We start from the raw sequence: 18,728 nt of genomic DNA, 5'->3' as shown, positions 1-18,728 counted from the left end.
TTTGCAGCCCACAATGTAACGGGGAGTGATGAGTTGTGGGTTAGCACGCCTCATGCGTGATACGTGCCACGCCGTTTTACCTTGTCACAATGTAACAAGGGCGAACCATGGTGCCCGCAAAAAGAAAGATAAAGACCAACACTGACCATGGAGCTCTCGTCAACACTGAGCACGTTGTAACACAAGCAGATGGCGCTTGCTGTGTGCCGGAAGTCCTTAAGTGCAGTGAGAAATTGTTCTTGTGCATTCTCTTTCTGTTACTTTCTTTCTATAGAAACAAATTAACTAACATTCCAACTATTACTAACAACATTTGTTCACCATAAAGTTGGGAAAATTATCGACACGTCCTGGGCAGCCAATCGGATAGCTCGCCCTACTGGCGTCAGATGGTCACCTTGCGTCACCTGGTCAGGGGCGGCTGAAAACTCGGCCAAGTGGCATGCTGCACTTGGCAGCGATGTACATTTTTAAAACCTTATAATAAATTACACGCTTTACACGGAGCATTTAGATGCGTCAATTAATGATCAGAAGGACCTACCCTAACGACTCAGTATGTTTGTACAACATCGTCAGAATTGTTTCAGGGTCAAATGATAATATATTGATGCATTCTACCGGTGCTAATCTATGGGGCAGAAACTTGGATGTTGACAAAGAAGCTCGAGAACAAGTTAAGGACCACACAAAGAGCAATGGAACAAAGAATGTTAGGCATATTAGGCATAACGTTAAGAGACAGGAAGAGAGCGGTGGGGATCAGAGAGCAAATGGGGATAGCTGATATTGTACTTGACATGAAAAGAAAAAAATGGAGCTGGACAGGCCATTTAATCTGTAGGATAGATAACTGGTGGACCATTAGAGTTACAGAATGGGTGGCAAGAGAAGGGAAGCGCAGTTGAGAATGGCAGAAAACTAGGTGGGGTGATGAAATTAGGAAATTCGGAGGCACAAGTTGGAATCAGTTGGCACACGACAGAGGTAATTGGAGATAGCAGGGAGAGGCCTTTGTCCTGCAGTGGACATAAAATAGGCTGATGGTGATGGGTATGTATTGAACTTCTCAGTGTTTTTTTTTTCTAGAATTGGGATGGGGGCTCCTACCTTTGTGGCTGGATCTTTGGCTGGATCTTTGTCTGTGGATCTTAGTGATGATGAAACCATGCATTAACGTCTGATGTAGTTGTGCTTACAGGAACAGTGAGAAGATCACTAACTCATCATAGTCTGCCTAGCGAGACACCAATCACATGGCTAATTGTACAGGCGTAGTAGGTAAGCCAAAGCAACAAATATCCAAGGGCCAGGTTTTGTAATGATTATTTTCATGTTCGAGTCTTTTTGCCATTCATTGTTGGCTTGCATGTTGCAGCTGCAGAAAGAAATTGAATTGCAGCATTTACAACAAAGTGCTACCTCCAGCTTTCCTGCAGAAAGCTGCAAGTTGCAATCAAGCTATTTAGAGCGCTCATTGTAAATCTCTCTACTCTTCCCCCATTTCGGCACCCACCTTTTGATCCGCATCTTCAGAATGCCAAGCCGACCTTGGCTCGGCTTTTCTCCATTGCCTTGTGAACTGCAGGCGTGAGCTGACCCAGCTGATGAGCAGCCGTGTGCAGGACATGGAGGTGCGTCTGCTGCTCAGTGCCATCCAGAAGACGACGGCTTTTGAGGCGCTCCTGGGCCGACGCTTCACGGGAGTCACACTCGAGCGTACCAACGTTGTGTCCCCAACACCTGTGCCGCCGCTTCCCCGTGCACAGCCCTCACAGGTATGCGTGTCCACTTGGAGTAGAGGTGTGCTACTTGCTTGTGATATAAAAGGAAACACTTGTGTCATGTGCTTCTTGTCCTGGTCATCCCCTAACTTATCCTATGCTTTTTCTGGCTTCATTGTCTGTCACTTTATATGGTTTTGACTAAGCAAAAACATCGAGCCCCTCGAATTCCCTTATTCTTCTTGCTAAGTGCATAGCGATAGCCTCATATTTGGCAGTCTTAGCATACCAGGGATTTATTGGCCAGCTGCCTGCTCCTAAGATCATGTGCTACGTAAACACCTGCGGTTAAAAGGGTGTCCCACATCCATTTCCTTGGCCACAAGAGGTGCTGGCTAGCATCCTAGGGTTAATTTTGCACATGAACACACAAGCAGGTGAAAGGATGGTCGATGTGGTAACTTTATTGGTAAAGCACCGCACGCGTAATGCAGAGGATGTGGGTTTGGTCCACACCTGCAGCAAGCTATCCTTTCGTCGACTAGATTATTTCTAGATAGCAATTAAATGTAAAATAATATAGGTCGGCCTCGATTCTAGGTTAACCACTGAAATTGGGAAGGTCAGAAAATTTTAAAAAGCTTTTCTTGAATGTAAGCCAAATGAAAAAAATCGATTCATCAGTGTAAAAAAGATTAATTTTATTACAGTTTGTTGGCATATCGAAGCAAGCAGGCATTTAAGATCGTTTCGAGTGACGCCGCAAACATTCGTGACCTCGCTCTTCTTCGTCTGTATAATCTCTGTGTTACAGACATTCTTGCTTCTCTTTGTGTCCTGATAAAACCAGCAACATAGTTTTCCACCTTGATGTTTCAATTTTATTGCGGTACGGTAAAAGCCAACCGCTTTGTAGAACGGATGAAAAGTTTCTTCCACGGATGAAAAGTTTCTTCCGTTGTTTCTACCATATCATGACCATGGGGTGAAGTTAAGTGTCTGGCAGTTGCAGCTAAGCAGCATCCTTGATTTTAACCTGACCCCCGACCTACACACCTGATTTTCTTTTTAAAAAAGTGTTGGCCTACATGAGTAAATATGGTAGCATCCGACTTGCCCAACCTGCAGTACTTCTGCACTATTCGGGCATCACACACTTCGTGGCGTACTCACCTTTTGTTTGGTAAAAGACACCAGTGCCTTGACACGTGGTTATCAATGCTGTCTGCTTCATTCTAACATGGTTGGACTGCATGGGCTATAATTTAGTGGAGTTGTTTGATGGCACATTTTACAGCGAAACTGTTCAGGGGAGTTACACAGCAGTGTTTCTGTGCGGTGGCGTGGTTGGTATGGAATGTTAATTAAAGAACATCAAGAGATCCAAATTGTGGCATGAAACGTGATGAATGATTGTCAAATATAAATGCTGCCTTGTGTATAACTCATTGAAATAGACAACAACTTATATGTGCAGGTTTGTTTAGCCAGTAATCTGCAATTTTTGTTTCTCAGATCTTTTCTTATTGGCTACGCACTGGATGTCGGCTAGGAGTTTGTACGGCTGCGGCAGTGAAAGGCTGACGGAGTGGCGCTGCAGCGCAGCCTGTGTGGGAGCCATCTCTAAGAGCAGCCAGCAAACAGAACCCTATACAGTCGAATCTTGTTAATTCGAACACGCTTAATTCGAACTTCCAGTTGATTCGAACTGGCGCCGTGGTCCCGTCAAAGCTATGTGTCTTCCCATAGGCGAAAATGCCCGGTAATTAAAATGCGCAAGCATTTGCGATGGTTAACTCAAACATACCGCGCTCTGGCAATGCTCTCACCAGCGCGCCAAATCACATGGCGGCGCCTCCGACCAGCATTGCTCTATATGAAGCCATAGAGGAAAGGCTTAGAAGAAGTCCCTTAATGGCGCGCATGGGGGGGGGAGAATCAATAAGAAGAAAGGTGGCGGAAGTTTTACCCTCTCTCAAATGGCAAGGTCACTGTTTCTGCGTCATGTCGTAATGCCCCAGCCACACTAGCAGCAAAATGCGCCCTGTGGGAGGGATCCACCCTGGGCCAATTTTTCATGCCTCGCCGCAGTGGCAAACGAGCTGCGAGCGGAAGAGACCAATAAGAGTGGCCCCTACAGTGATGCGCGCACGGGAAACTGGTATCATGCGGACCTGCCCGACCGTTCTATTCGTACTCGCGTCTGGTTCAGCCGGACCCCTTGTTTTGCACTATCGTCTGCTCTGCGGGAGCTCTAGCTCATGCTAGATTTGGTTGGCGTGGTTGGTCTTGTTCGTGCTTGTTTTTTTTTTTAAATGGTGCGTCTAGACCGAGACGTCCCGATAGAAAGGTTGTTGGAGACAGCGCGCCATATCCAATTCTGTACGCAAGACAGACCCTGAATACAAGGACGTGACGGCAACGCCACAACAGAAGGGAGCACATCAACATGATTATGAACAGCGGCAACGACCGACTTTGTCATTTTGATAAGACATCACTCGCGTTAAGAACGCATGACGAAGAAGGTAAACACAGCACTGATCCTTCAGCAGACGAAGGAAAAAGCATGTGAGCATGCAGAGGGAAGCAGCAGTGGAGGCCCAGTCTGCCCTCGGCAACTCCGCTGCTTCGGTGGCTGTAGGCGGCAGAGGTAATTAGTGCCACGCAGCAAGCTGGCGGGAAAGCAAATCTGCTTCCCTCACGCGCTTCCTTGCAACTACGCTCCCCTCGCCCTCCCTTCGTAACTCCCTCATCTTCAACAGTCTCCGGGCTGGCACCGCCAGCCCGACCTGCCTGGAACCAGCTTAGCCCACTCCTTGAAGTTTCATTTGCTGCTGTTATCGGCAAGCGAGCGTTGGCCGGCTTGGCTGGCTTGGGCAGTTTCGTGGTTCTCGCTTGCTGTGTGCTTGCGTGCCACAATATTTCATAACCCGCACCATTCAAGCTTCGTGCTATGGTGCACGGATACTTCGAAAATAAGTTCTTCTTTTAATTCGAACAAATTTTCGGGCCCCTCGAGTTCGAATTATCGAGATTCAACTGTAGTGCTCCCAAAGGCTGTGAAAACTCATTTATGCAGCTTTGCTGTCTTTGATGTATCAGTGGCCAAGATTGGCATTCATCTGCGAAGGATTTCTTTCTCTCTGACTATTCTGTTGTTGTGTTCTGTGGGAGCAGGGTCAGAAGAGCACCAACCCTTTTGAGGAAGGCGGCGAGGAGAACAACCCATTTGCTGAGGACATGGAAAAGGAAGACAAGGCAGCTTCTTCGGCAGGCGCAGGGGAGCCCTTGCCCAGCAATTCGACGCCACAGCTGTCTCCACCTCAGGTACCACTTGTTCTCCATTCATTCGATTTTTTTAAAGGCCAGCTGCAACAAAATTTTGGACCACATAGAAAGCCTAATTTCAGATAGTGTTGATATACAACAGCCTCCATGCTAAATTTTATGTTTTATATACAAGTGGCTGCGTCACGAAAAGCTAGCAAAAATAGATGTTCTTGATAGCAAAACTGAAAAAAAAAAAAGAATGATGCCATTACTATTCATGGAAGTAATACGGAACCTGGAACATTGAGAACAAGCGCAGCTTCTCGGCGCGCCTTTGGAGATTCGCGGCACTCGTGGTGCGGCTGAATATCTCTGGTCATGGCCTGGAATTTGTGTCAGATCTGCTAACCAACAGGTTCACACGTCATCTGCTTGGGTGCTATTTAAAGGTTGTTAACAGGAAAATTCGGATATCACCAGCCCTACAGCTTTGTTAAAGTTGCTTCGATAGTGTGCTATATGCTACTTGTTTATAACCAGTTCTAGCAAAAGCAAAATTTCATTGCAATTGGCCTTTTAAAGGGCATCGAAGACAATCACTGAATTGGTCTAGACTGTAATTACCCTTCTGGGAACCTTGCAGTCTTTGTTTTATGTGACTAGGCAGTTTCGTTGCAGTCAAGATCACAACTAAAAGGGTCTCAGAATTATTTTGCAATTCAAATCACTTGTGGTGAACGGTATCTTTATGAAGCTGCACCAGCTGTCTTGCACATAATGCTCAGGCAGGCGCCACTGTCTGCTTCAAGTCAAAAGCCCGCTCAAAAAAGGCACCACATTACCGAAAACAGTGTTGGCAGAACAGATGTAGCACCACTGAACTACATGGGGGAACTCATAACCCTTTCAACTCCCAAGTTATTTCATAAAGAAGTACAAAATGTCCCAGTATGTTTAGCTGCTGGGAAGTATTGCACATAATATCAGCATTCAGGAAATGTGTTACATGTGTGGTTTACTCTCATATTCACTTGAAATAGTAATAAAAGACATCTGCTCTGAAAAGAAGACTTTCCGTTAGTGCACTCATGAGCTTCATGCGTGATTATCTGAATATATGAGAATGAAATGAAATGAAAGTATTGAAGAATAATTAGAATATGTTCGACTGTCAAAACTGAAATGCACAATGCGAACTGTGTTAACGGGCACGGTTTGTCTCGGGCAAGCAAAGAAGCAGCAGTTGTGGCCTGGATGAGTGCAGCTTGTCTTTGCCTATAATGGTACAAACAGCTAGGACTGGTACAGCTTAGTCTAGAAGTTAAAGGGTTAAGATTGTCCTGCTGTGCTTCCTTTCATATTGAAATCGAAAGTAATATTTTTTTTTTTTTTGTGAGCGGTTGACTACAATTTGCCAATAATAAAGACGTCATGTAATGAGAGCTGGTACCGTGTTTTCACAGTGGAGGCACTGGTTTTGTTTACATTTAGTTGCAAAAACTCAATTCTTGGTAAGATTGATGCCTTGGACACCTTTTAACTGTATACGTAAATCACTCTGATGACTTGATATTTGCCTTTGGTGTTGGTGTAGAGAAGAAAGGTAGCATTGGAATAAGTTTGCAGATTAGACTTGCACGATTAGCGAATGGGTCAGTCTTTCTGCAATTGCAAGCTTGCTAAGCTAGAAAGAATACAGAAATGCAAAACTTGCAGTTAGTCTGTTTTGAGGTTTCCTCAACAGCTACAAAGATTACTTTGTATGCTTTGGCAATGTCTTCTCAGGACCTGTCAGCAGTTTTAGAGGGCTACGGATTAAATTCTGACTGTCTGGGGTTCTCTGATGTGCTCCCAGAGCTCGGCACACAAGCATGTTTTGCATTGTGGCACCATCATTATGCCAGGGATCATCAGGCCCTGGTCCCATCATTATGCTGGGACCAGGGATCAAGCCTATGACATTGGGTTCAGCAGTGGAAGGCTGTAGCCACTGAGCCATGAGGGATTGCCACAGTAGGCAATTGCGATTCGTGCTCTGCCAGAACACTCTGTCACATGGTATAACGAGAGTGCTTCACTGCAGGTGTCGTTGGTCAATGTCAACCCATTTCAAGGTCTTGTCTCGAGTTGCTTCGAGCGCCACTTGGACATCTACGTGGAATCCCAGGACAGGTATGCTTGGTGCTTCCTGGTAGGACGATTCTTGGTCACAACTGACGTGCAGCTACTTTTCCGTCAGTGCAGCCTTGTCATGCTACCATGGATAAGTGAATTGAGTAGTGATCAAGGAGGGTCTATGAACTGGAGGATTTTGGTTGGTGGAAATTAAGTGACAAACCCATTGGTTTTCACATATCTCAAGAGCAGTGAGTGCAAGTAGTACACGTGTGAAAATTAAACACACCTTGTTTATCCTGCTTCGAACTTGAATTTCATTGTGCATTGTTTCTGCTTGAATTCTCTTTATGTGTTGCTTGTTCACTACTGTACGGGTGGTAGAATGGCTGACTATAGCTTAAAAAGACGATAGCTCCAGATATTGGCAATAGTACACGTTAACATTATATCTGCATATATATAATGTGACCATAAGTATAGTGCAAGGGCACTTTTCATGACTCTTAAAATTTTCAAAATGCTATGCGTCATTGTGATGGCACCCAATGTAGTTGTACTTGTTGGTCTAGCATAGCTCAGTGGGTGATCCGTTACCATGTCGCATGCACGGAACTACCTGCATTTGCGTAGTGAGGCCACGTGGGTGAGCATATCACTGCTGTGGATCAGGCCATCACAATTGAGGTTCCTAGGCAGGATACTATTTTACTGTGGTTGGGTCCCTTTGAGCCACTCACATGATTTGCCTTAGCTGCGCTGAGTTGCAGTCCTTATTGTTTGCAGACCTGCATCTCCGGCCATCAACAAATTAGGCTTGGAGATTATCTTAGTTGCTTGGTTGCCACTGATCTTAGTTGTCTCTCTGCATTTTGGAGGGAAAAAAGTGTTGTCATATTCAGAGCATGGTTCTGAATGTAAAGAGAAATGCTTTCTTAATATGGTAACTTCGAGTATAAGAAGTAAAAGAGCTCACCTTATTTTTTGCAAATACGGTGATAATTCTGTCAGTGACAGGGACATTAAGTATACTCTTGTTGTTCAGCTATTGTGAAAATAACATTTCTGCTGGTTTTACAGCCCAAGATAGAGTGTTTGCTCCTTTGACGACTGTGCCATTATTAACGCCCCTCAATCACCAGCTTTCTACTTGGCGGCTCATGCCTGAACTTTCCTTTTGATGTGTCGTTTGCCATCCATGTGCTGACCACTCGCTTCCTCATACCTTGCAGGACCCTGAAGCAGCTGCTGGATCAGTTTGTGGAAGCAGCGCAGCGGGCACCGCTGCCGCAGCCTGACGTGGAGACAGCCGGGGTGTTGCCCAGCTGCGCCGACCTCTTTGTGTACTACAAGAAGTGCCTTGTCCAGTGCAGCCAGCTCAGCCGCGGGGCGCCCTTACTAGCCCTGGCACGAGTGTTTGGCAAGCACCTGGCCGACTATGCGGGCCGCGTGCTCCAGGGCTCCCTGCCCAAGTGAGTGCGTCCTGTGCAGGTCCTGCTCTTCGCCACAGTTTATTCCACCTTTATTTATGTTAAAGTTGAAAGCTGCCACTGCCTGTGAGACCTTTTATAATACTATCAGCTTATAATGGACAGCAGGATCTCACTATAAGGTCTGCGGGGCTGGTGCTCGTGCATAGGGAGAGCAGTTTACAAGCTTGCCCTGCCCGTCACACCTGTCCTTTTTAGGGGACATAGGCTTGATGTCTGATTGTCGCGAGTTTTATGTATGGACAGAGGCATAAGCTGAGGAAATGACCGGAAGATCTGCAGGCTAGATTCACCTTGCTTCACTCTTTTCATATATTCATGCACATATGCAAAAGTTCACTGGATTTATAGAGCCAAGCATCCCTCCGTGCTGCTGGGCCTTCTGGATACTATCCAACGTTTCCTTCTGTATAAATCATTCTGCTGAAATTAACCAAAAGTTGTTGCTTGGTCGTTGCTAGGTGGCACAGGTAGGTGTTTTTTTGTGTGTGTGTGTTTGTGTACGTGTACATGTGTGCATGCACGCATCATTTTGAGTCTTATGAAGGGAGTAGTTTTTACACTAGCTACCTGACTCCTCGATGACTTAGGACTGGCAGCAGTAGCAGCAGTGGAGTGACGGCAGCTGGCTTGATCCAGAACTTCCAGAGCCTACTGAAGGAAGGGGAAAGTCCACGGCTGACGCCCCCTGAGCTGTGTCGCATCTGTGGAATTCTCAGCACGGCTGAGTACTGCCTCGAGACAACCCAGCAGGTGGGTCGAGCATTAAATGTTGGCGTCACAGTACGGACATGCCTCATTATAACAAAGTGACGTCTGACACCTTCATTATAAGTATATATTTGTTACATGATGGTATCAGCAATGAATATTTAAGTACCATGCTGTTATATCGAAGTTCGACTGTAGCAGGTTATATCTTTCATAGCTTATTCAGAAAAAACAAACAATTACGGGCCCTGTTCATGAGGCAACGAGTAACAGTATTTGTTGTGTGCAGCTCAGTTAACAATCTGACATCTCTGTCTTCCTTGCTTTTCTTTTTTAATGTCATAGCATTATACGAATCAAAACTCTGTCATCAGTTATGGTGTTGATTAGCTTGCATCTATACTCTGTCACTGCTGTTCAGTGACAAGCTGTTCAGTGAGCTTCCTTTAATTTGAACTCTGTTTAATTAGAATAACTTTTTGAGCTGCTGCAAGTTGGAGTTATTGAGATTCGACTCTATAATCTGCCTCGTGATTTACACATCAACATTACCATCAATTCAAAATAACCTGATTCTTTCCCGTTTAGCAGTGCATTGCTGAAGTGGTACTCACCATGGCAAAGTGCACTTGCTTGAGGCGTCTGGAAATTTGCCTTTGTGACTGGGGGCATAAGATGCATTAATAGGTTGGGTGCGAAACTTTGTAAGCATGCTTTCCCATGTATCTTTGCCTTGGCCAAGGTGGCCAACCTCGTACTGTCACCACTTGGGAGGCTGAGAAATGCGTTCTGAAACCTTGGATCATGTGATCAGCAGAAGGCAGCAGGAATGGTGGCACCACGAGGGCCAGCGCCTTATCTTCTAATTGCAATCTGACGTCCGTTATCTTGGTGTTATGTACTCCATTTGGTAGTTAACAGAACACTGAGGAAGCTATGCAAGTTGTGCAGTCACAGAAGTGTCACTCCACCCGTCTTGCTGTGCAGTTGAATTTGAGATGCGACACTTCCTACTGTCTAGCTATACTTTATATTATTACAATTACAACTCACGGACGCAAGGCTATGTCAAGGCTCATATTATTTGTGCGTCTTTGTGCTTCCAGTGTATGACGTACTGTTTTCGTCGCAAACGCAAGCGGCACACTGCGACCGCTGGTACCAGAAATGGGTCACTGTCATTCCAGTTGTTTGTTGCTAGATAGGTTCAGATCTGCGAAGCTTTTTGATGTAGTAAATACATCATGTCTTGTGGCATAAAAGTATGACACTTAATCTCACATCGAATTACATGATACATACCTATGTGTTTCTTTCGTGTGTGATGTGCAAATTTTTTTTTGCCTTGAGTGCAAGTGGTTCATGCTACTGTGAATTCATGCTACTAATGAATGTGCTAAAGACATTTCCTAAGAATGGTCATTTGCATACTGTTTGGAGGACTGATATTCAGAAACAATCATATATAAAAATTGCATGCTTAGAATGTGCTTTCCTTTTTTTTCTCTCTTTCTTTTGTACAGCTGGAAGGAAAGCTGAAGGAGAAAATAGAGCCAAGCTTAGCTTCGAAGGTAGACCTGACCGCAGAGCAGGACATGTTCAACGGGTGAGAGATGCAAAGTGGCCAAAGTTGTACACTACTGTTTATTTATTGTTTTGTTTTCTTTTGCACTAGAAAAAGGGGCACCCGGTAGACTAGGATGTATAAAAAGGATGCAGAGCAAGTGCAGCCTTTCTTTTTCTATGTTCTTGTATGTTTTATGCACCCTCTTACAGCACGGATGGGTGCCAACTGGCTCAGTTCATTCTTTCCTTTTGTTGTTCACCTTTTCAAGCACTGGATAAGGCAGAGTTCATGCTGCAAGCCACACTACTTCATTGTGGTTTTGATGTGTGACTCACGAGCCGTGTTAAAAAGGGGGAAACAGCTAGGGCTGTATTCTTCTTGGTTGATCGCTTTTGGGGATGTTGCGTTCATTTCTGCATGTTGTAACATCCAGTGCAATACTTTGCAGGAGTTGACAGGGTTCTCGTTCTGTGACTTGTCCATCGATTGTGCACTGAAAGGGATCTCCCCGAAAGTACCAATTGATCGAGAATATGGCCCCAACACTGCTTGGAGTTGAATTTTGAGGTTCTTCTCCCTCATTGACAACCAAATCTTGAATGTTGTCATTAACAAATTCTTGTGCTAAAAGCAGGACTCGAGTGATGCTTTTGATCGTCGTCTGACTGTTGCTTCCGGGCTGCTTTGTGAATGTGGCATAGCATAATGCTCCGCAACCTTATAGGATCTGTGTCTTCCCCCTAAAGGTTAAGCAGTAGACTCAGGACTTGTATGTACCAGCAAGTGTTGGATGTTTGCCTGCTTAATCTTGTTGACTTCTTTTGCTCAATTCCGTAGGGTCATCAACAACTGCATTCAGTTGCTGGTTCACGACTTGGAAGCAGCCTGTGAACCAGCCTTGTCAACAATCACCAAGGTTTGTTTTCAGATAAGATTTTTTTTTACATTACATGTATACCTGAAAATTTATGGACCATTGCACTTCCTTCCACTAACCAGTTTGGCAAGTACAAGAACACAGTGCTTCTTTTCTTATTTTAAAGCAGAGCTGTGCACATTTAAGTCCCCCCACTCTCCCTTTGAGGAAATCACTGTTTACTTCAAATTTGCTTTCAACCAAATATGAATCATTCTTCGAGCATGTGCATGAGGTTGCAGTAACTCATCTGTGCCAAACACGCTTTCACAGAACAAACACAGCACAGCTTCTTCATTACAGTGATAGCTGTTGAGGTGCAAGGTTTCGTGGCATTTTAGAGAGCAGCTCTTAGGTGCCCACTCCTGCTTTGAGGGCCAGCATGCCTAGGCTTTGTTGTGCCTTGTAACCGAGCAAACGAGCACAGTGAAAGATGAAAGTGAAGACGCAGCGCAGCGGGAAACGAAAGAAGAGCACGGGAGGAGAAAAATGGAGGAGGAGGCTACAGTGAAAGCATGAGACCAGAAGCGGAGGAGGAGCGGAGGGGGGAGACGGCCTGCACGTGTGCTGAGTTGCCAGCAGCCACGACATCAGCAGCCGCTTGGGCGATCTCATGTGCGCTTCTGAGGAGGGGCCAGGGTGACGTGATGTGGGGCGGGCTACGCTCGTCCATGGCGTCAGCAGCTGCTGAAGTCGGTCCACGGTACCAGAGTGTGTGACGGTGATCATCGCTCCTGCAAGGGACGATGGCGAGTGGCTACGAGTAAGGCTCGATGTGACACTCCCTTAGGTGTTGTAGCCACTGGCGCTGGTGGCACATGATTTCCCCGCGACGAAGGGCCGCTCTCGTCGTTGGTGGAACGAAAGCATCAGAAGAAAAGCGTAGGGTCACTCAAGATGGGCTGTGCGGCAACGATGGGTAGGATATGGCTCCAGAGAAGCTCGTGTCGTCTGTATTGAAACAAGGTGCTGAATGAGCGTAGATCTGTTTACAGCTGCTGCTGTGAATCGCGTCCATGCGTTGCCTACGCGCTACCTCTTGCAATTTCCCGATTAGCGAGGCAGTCATGCCACGTTTGCTCCATTTGCAATGTGCCGCACGAGACAGATTGTCCACATCAGCTGCACTACTTACAGCATTCTCTTCCTAATATAAACCGTGTACCTACATAATCCTAATACAAAATATTGACACGCAAAATGAAAACACGTATCGAGCTAGACTCAAATTTCACATTGGAGAGCGTTGTAATTGTTGGTGAAACTTTTTTTGTCTGTAATTCTTGTCTTTCTTCCTTGTCTCATTCATTGCTTGCTCTGTTTCACATTTGTGGCAGCCCCAAACTTAAGCCTGCAGCATTTGTACTTTGCATATATGCCTTGCTGCCTAATATGAATTCGGTATTCCTGCTGTGGGCTGTCTAAGCTAAGCCAGTCACATTGTGTGCTTGTTTTCTATAGTTATACACCACACATCCAATTATAATTCAGAAAAGTACTGCAGAAATCCACTAGATGGCAGAAATTTTATGGAAACAAAAATGGTCACTCACTAGGTATTGTAGTAGTACTATGCTACAAAGGGAACTATTTCAGTGTCTTCAACAAACTTTGCACTGTACAGTAAGGATTAATGAGTGCTTATTAGAAGACAAGGACTGAGGTAGAAACAAGCATACAGGACAATATTCAATTTCAGCTGCCTCATTTCAAATCAATCAATCAACCAACCAATCAAGGTCTCTGCATCTGCTTTTTGCATGGGGTGTTATAAATGGCATTTGGATAAGATCATTCAAAATCTTTTTTGCAATCTTGGCAAACTCTTCAGTGTAAGGAATTTGTTCTGGTCTGGTGACGAACACAGTGTACAATTGCCTTAGCAGGCCTGTCAGTCTGCCAGCCAGCAGAGCTTGCCAGGAGGCCGGCAGGTGGCAATGCAAGTTTAAACGAGTCGAGATGCCCGATTCAGGATACCATGATGAAATTGTTCTTTCTCTTTTCGAAGAGCACAGTTCTCACAGAGCAGCAACTGATGGATTTCACGAACTTTCCTTGTTGCCTTTTCCTGTGCAGACCAACTGGTCCCTGGTGAAGGCTGTGGGCGACCAGAGCGGCTACGTGACTGCCATTACCGCCCACTTGCGCCAGACCCTGCCTCTCATACGGGACAACCTGGCCAACTCGCGGCGATACTTCACCCAGTTCTGCGTGCACTTTGTTAGGTGAAAGAGCACTTTCGCTTATGATTACTTCTTGTGGTAATAGTTTATCAGAGCACCGCACCTCTCAAATGCAAGAAAGAAATAAATAAAAAAGAATAGCTAGGTTAGAATTTTTTACTTCTTCTAGGTAATTATAAAATTACAGAAAATTTGTTAGCATAACTAGGTGGAATTCTTCTGTCTGGGAAGTACAGATGCTAATGAGCAGTGACTGATGTTAGTAAGCATAATTGTATAGTCTTCCTTTGCAGCTCTTCACAGAACTACCTTATTTATTTGAATCTAGGCCGCCCCTGATTCTAAGCCGACCCCTGAATGTCCAAAGCGAGAAAAAATTTTAAAAACTTACCTCAAATGTCGGCTGAACAAAAAAAGTGAGGACAGCGTTCAAAATGGAAACAGAATTTATTTAATATGAACACACCGAGCTCACTCTACGTCATCATCACTGCTCGCCTCTTACGCGAGCTCGCACGCAAGCTCACGTCCGCGCACCCACACATGCGCAGACAGTGCGGCACGGCTCGTATGCGTCGAAACACGGCGCGATCTCGGTCAACAGCTGCTCTCTGCACTCTTAAACAAATATACACCCTTTGGGGTGTATATTTGCCACACAACAATAATCATCATCTGTCTTGCTTACGTTTCCTCTCTTGAAAACACTGCGCTCACTACTTTTCCTGTTGAGAATGCTCTGTCATGCTGATAACAGGCATGCCGTTCGTGACTTGGAAAAACCAGGCTCACAGCGTAAAAAAAAGGAAATGCGGACAAGACAGATGACGATTATCGTTGTGTGGCAAGATACGACCCAAAGGGTGTAATTTTGCTTAAGAGTGTGTTATCGCGCACTTATCTTCCTTATAGCTGTCATCTCGTTGCGGCACACGCAACAAGTGACTCCCGCTGCCCTCTATAATGACCAGCATTTTTCTGAATGATGCTCAAGACCCGCCCGGCTTGAATGTCTGACGATGTCTCTGCGGCTAGTATAACTTTTCGTTTGAAAGCGCTACTATAGTGGCATCGCGTTGACGCCGATATGACACAGGTCAAAATGATGACGTCGCTCGTGTACTTCAGTTGGCTACTGGCGCGGCTAGTAGCGGCTGCAATACTGACTTTTTTAATCCTCGAATCTAAGCCGACCCTAGTGTTTGTTATAAGATTATTTGAAAAAGAACTATTGGCCTAGATTCAAATAAATATCATAAGTAAATGGGATAAACCTTAAAGTGAGAGTTATTGATTGCTCTTAAAGGGACACTAAAGGCAAATATTAGGTCAAGCTATAATGATACATTAATAGCTATAATGATACATTAATGCTCAAAAACGTTTAAGCATTAATATTATCGCAAGCAAAGTTTTAGCATTATCGAGAAATTGAGAATACCATTTGCAACTCACCCGGGACATTCAAGTACTATCCTGAGGACATAGGCACTCCTCATTATAATTATTCGCTAGCACTCAACCTCTCCTCATAAAAGCACCATTGTATTGCATTTTAAGATGGAAGAAAATGCTACTTGTCCAGTTCTATTAGATGTTTAGAATAACTCATTTACTTTACACTTGACTTAGACAGGAGTGGTCAAAAGCTTTGGTTTTTGCTCGATTCCGCACATCCGCCCTTTCGCGTTTTAGTAGCTTTGTCATCGCATAATGCTGCAATGGTTTTTCTGGCTTGTGAAACTCGCACGAACTGCAAGTAGCAGTGAATTGCATTTCCATGTGATTTCGCAAGATGCATTTCCCGTACATTTGTGCGTATCAAGCCAAGATCACACATTTGCGTTTCGCACGAAAAAACATAGTGCCATTTGTCAGATGCCATTTTACTCACTTAGGCAGTAAAGGGTGGTGATGGCATATGCAACGTCACCACTCCCCCCTATCATGAGTGGGCGACTTAAATTGTGTTAAAGGTATGCGAAGCTTTCAGATGTGACCTTCTCTTAAACTAAGTCTTTTATTGGTACAAAACAAGCCCTTCAAGGTTTATCGAGCGATTGTTAGTGTCCCTTTAGGAGCCTAACTTAATCTTGGCTACTAATTGGCACCCTGCAATTTGTTCCTTCCCAGTTCCTTCATTCCGAGGCTAATCAGCCAGCTGTTCAAGTGCAAACCCATGAGTCCTATTGGTGCTGAGCAGGTGAGTAAAGTGGGAATAAAAAAAAAATCACCCTTTATAACTTAGAGAACGGTAGTACTAGTAGACCATGACTAAGTGTTAGAACGATAGGTGTGCACACATTTGGGGACCGTGTGCCATTAAGTTCACTGGCTACTGTACCACTCTTCTGCGGCGGGACAGTCGCCATCTGTGCAGGGTACACAAGAGCTTTGTTTCTGAAGAGAAGGAAGCAGGAAAACACTGTGTTATTCGTGCTCTTCGAGGGTGCCAGATTGGGTGGCTAGAAAGGTTACGATAGTGACACGCTGTTTGCCAAAAAACGATGTCGTGGCGGCAGGAAAGTAGGGGCCCAAATGCTTATTTTGGCTGGGAGATGGCCCTCTGCGGTAGCACAATGCCTATGTTCTGCTGTCAACCACAAGGTTGTGAGTTCAATTTCCTAACGTTGTGGCCACATTCTGATGGGACCAGAATGCAAATGCACCCCTTGTATACATGTAGGAGCACATTATACTAAGTGTCCTGGCTAACGTTAGCAATGCTTAGAGAAAGAAAAGGCACAATATGCAGTTATGAAACCTAGATGGTGTTCGGTCATCTGTCCTGTTCCGCTGCCAACATAATTTTTGTGTACTAATTGCTTAGCAAATTAGAAAAAGAATAATTAAGCAAATTGGTTAACATTAGCTGGGACACCCTATAGAACCCCAGTCAGTTAAGATTAGTATCAAGCGTGGCCAACCAAATTTTATATCTGCTTCATTGTATCAGGTAATAATTCCTTATGTTCATGTCTGACTGTATATCAGCTGTCACAAGTAAATTTCGCCAAGAATGAAAAAATAACAGAGCGCTTTATGTGAATGCTAATCACTGTGCGTGGATGGATGTTGTTTAGGGTAGCTGTGAGTTTACATCGTTTTCGTTGTTTTTCTTTCATTTTGCAAAAATAATTATTTAATTGAATGTCACCTCCCCCCCCCCCCCACACAAACACTTTATGTAGTATCCTCCCATTAGGGCTTTTGGTGTGTGTTAAATAAAAGAAAAAGAAGTTTAATTACCTAACTTTTATTCAACTTACCTAATTGACAAGGTGTGGAGGATGTCGAGAAATGACCAATTGCAGTGCTTAAAGCAAACAGTGTCCTTTTCGCAGACGAAAAAAGCCCACGAAATTTCAAAACATACCATGTCACGGTGCCTCCATGGGCCAGCAACAGCAGCGGTCTTGTTTGGTTTAGTATTTAGTTGTTACGTGCGGTATATACACTGAGCAGATATTTTTCTTGTCTATCATTTGTTTCATACTCACATGGAGCATAATTACATGTGCCTCTTCATTTCAGCTCTTGTTAGACACTCACAGCCTCAAGATGGTGCTCTTGGACCTTCCACTGTTGGAATCACAAGTGGCCAGGAAAGCTCCGGCAAGGTACGGTGCAACATTGAATGTAGCATTGCTGCCAATATGCACTAAAGCTGAAAAAAAAAAATGTACTTGAAAGGCAGGGAGGGACTCAGCAGAACGATCCACTTCTCACATGTAATGAAATTACTAAACATTACCAACTTGGCCGGAGAGTTTATCTTCTGCCTCACCTGAAGCTCAGTAGAGGTCGGTCAGCTACTCTTAGAATGTTGCAGGCGGAATCTTTCCCATCGCAGAGCTTCCTCAGTAGGACATACTCAGATGTGGACCTTGGTTGTCCAGACTGTAGTGAAACCTTTTGCTCTGTAGCTCACATGCTCTGGCGATGTCCCACGTCGCCTAACGACCTTCTCTTCAGCGAAGCTAAATGGGCGGAGGCCATCAGAAGCACGGTACTCCAAAAGCATTCCCAGGCTATCTAGAGGGCCCATGAGAGGGCGGAGCGTCACGGCGTTCTGTCCTCTACGTGGGCTCGGCCAGCGGTTACAATGGTCTCCCATTAGGGAGCCCTGACAGTAGCTCCTCAGGATCAAATAAAGTTTGTTGTCCATCTCTCTATCTGTGTAGCATTAATAGCTCATTGGGCAGTTTGCGCAGCAATTGAATGCTATTCATAGCCTTACTGTGTCAACCCTTGTTCAGATAACAATGCTGTTTGCATACCCTTTTGCAATAACACTCAATTGCCTAAGGAACAAGAAATGTTCTTGGTTAGGACTGTTACAGAAATCTTGGATTTCATCACAGCAGGAATGAGAATGGTGTAAAGGATGTACTATACACAAGTTGCCAGCAAAGAACCATACTTTGTGACAATTCTTATCCTTCAAACCTACTCTTTTTAAAGGTGATTTACAGCCAACCTTACTGTTAGCAGTGGCTTGGCACTGTGTGAATTATCGACGGAGGACAAGAGGAATGGTTAAAAAAAAAGCAAGTTGCTACAGAACCTGTCCCTGGGAAGCATTTGAGGATCTATACCTGAATTTGCACTTCAGCCAAGGTTTTTCAGCCAGATAGCAGTGTGGCAATTGGCGTAGTGGCCATTGAATCTTTTGTTATGAATGAGAAATGAGATACAACACAAGATAAGCTCAATGCTGCGTCGCACCTCTTTCCTCTCGCCACAAGT

At 44.8% G+C, this 18,728-nt stretch overlaps 1 protein-coding gene across 1 annotated transcript in view; it reads left to right on the top strand.

Annotated features, from left to right (window-relative positions):
* Vps53 (vacuolar protein sorting 53) overlaps window positions 1-18,728 on the top strand; it is a 41,222-nt gene that overhangs the window by 18,757 nt on the left and 3,737 nt on the right. Inside the window, exons 10-19 of the mRNA XM_050173128.3 lie at window positions 1,589-1,778; window positions 4,905-5,054; window positions 7,081-7,169; window positions 8,345-8,584; window positions 9,193-9,355; window positions 10,837-10,919; window positions 11,718-11,796; window positions 13,873-14,021; window positions 16,113-16,182; window positions 17,514-17,599. Coding sequence (XP_050029085.2) covers window positions 1,589-1,778; window positions 4,905-5,054; window positions 7,081-7,169; window positions 8,345-8,584; window positions 9,193-9,355; window positions 10,837-10,919; window positions 11,718-11,796; window positions 13,873-14,021; window positions 16,113-16,182; window positions 17,514-17,599 — 1,299 coding nt within the window. The remainder of the gene's footprint in view (window positions 1-1,588; window positions 1,779-4,904; window positions 5,055-7,080; window positions 7,170-8,344; window positions 8,585-9,192; window positions 9,356-10,836; window positions 10,920-11,717; window positions 11,797-13,872; window positions 14,022-16,112; window positions 16,183-17,513; window positions 17,600-18,728) is intronic.

This window comes from Dermacentor andersoni, chromosome 3 (assembly GCF_023375885.2).
Source record: "Dermacentor andersoni chromosome 3, qqDerAnde1_hic_scaffold, whole genome shotgun sequence".
Classification (NCBI taxonomy): domain Eukaryota; kingdom Metazoa; phylum Arthropoda; class Arachnida; order Ixodida; family Ixodidae; genus Dermacentor; species Dermacentor andersoni.
This window is presented reverse-complemented; position numbering and strand designations above follow the sequence as displayed.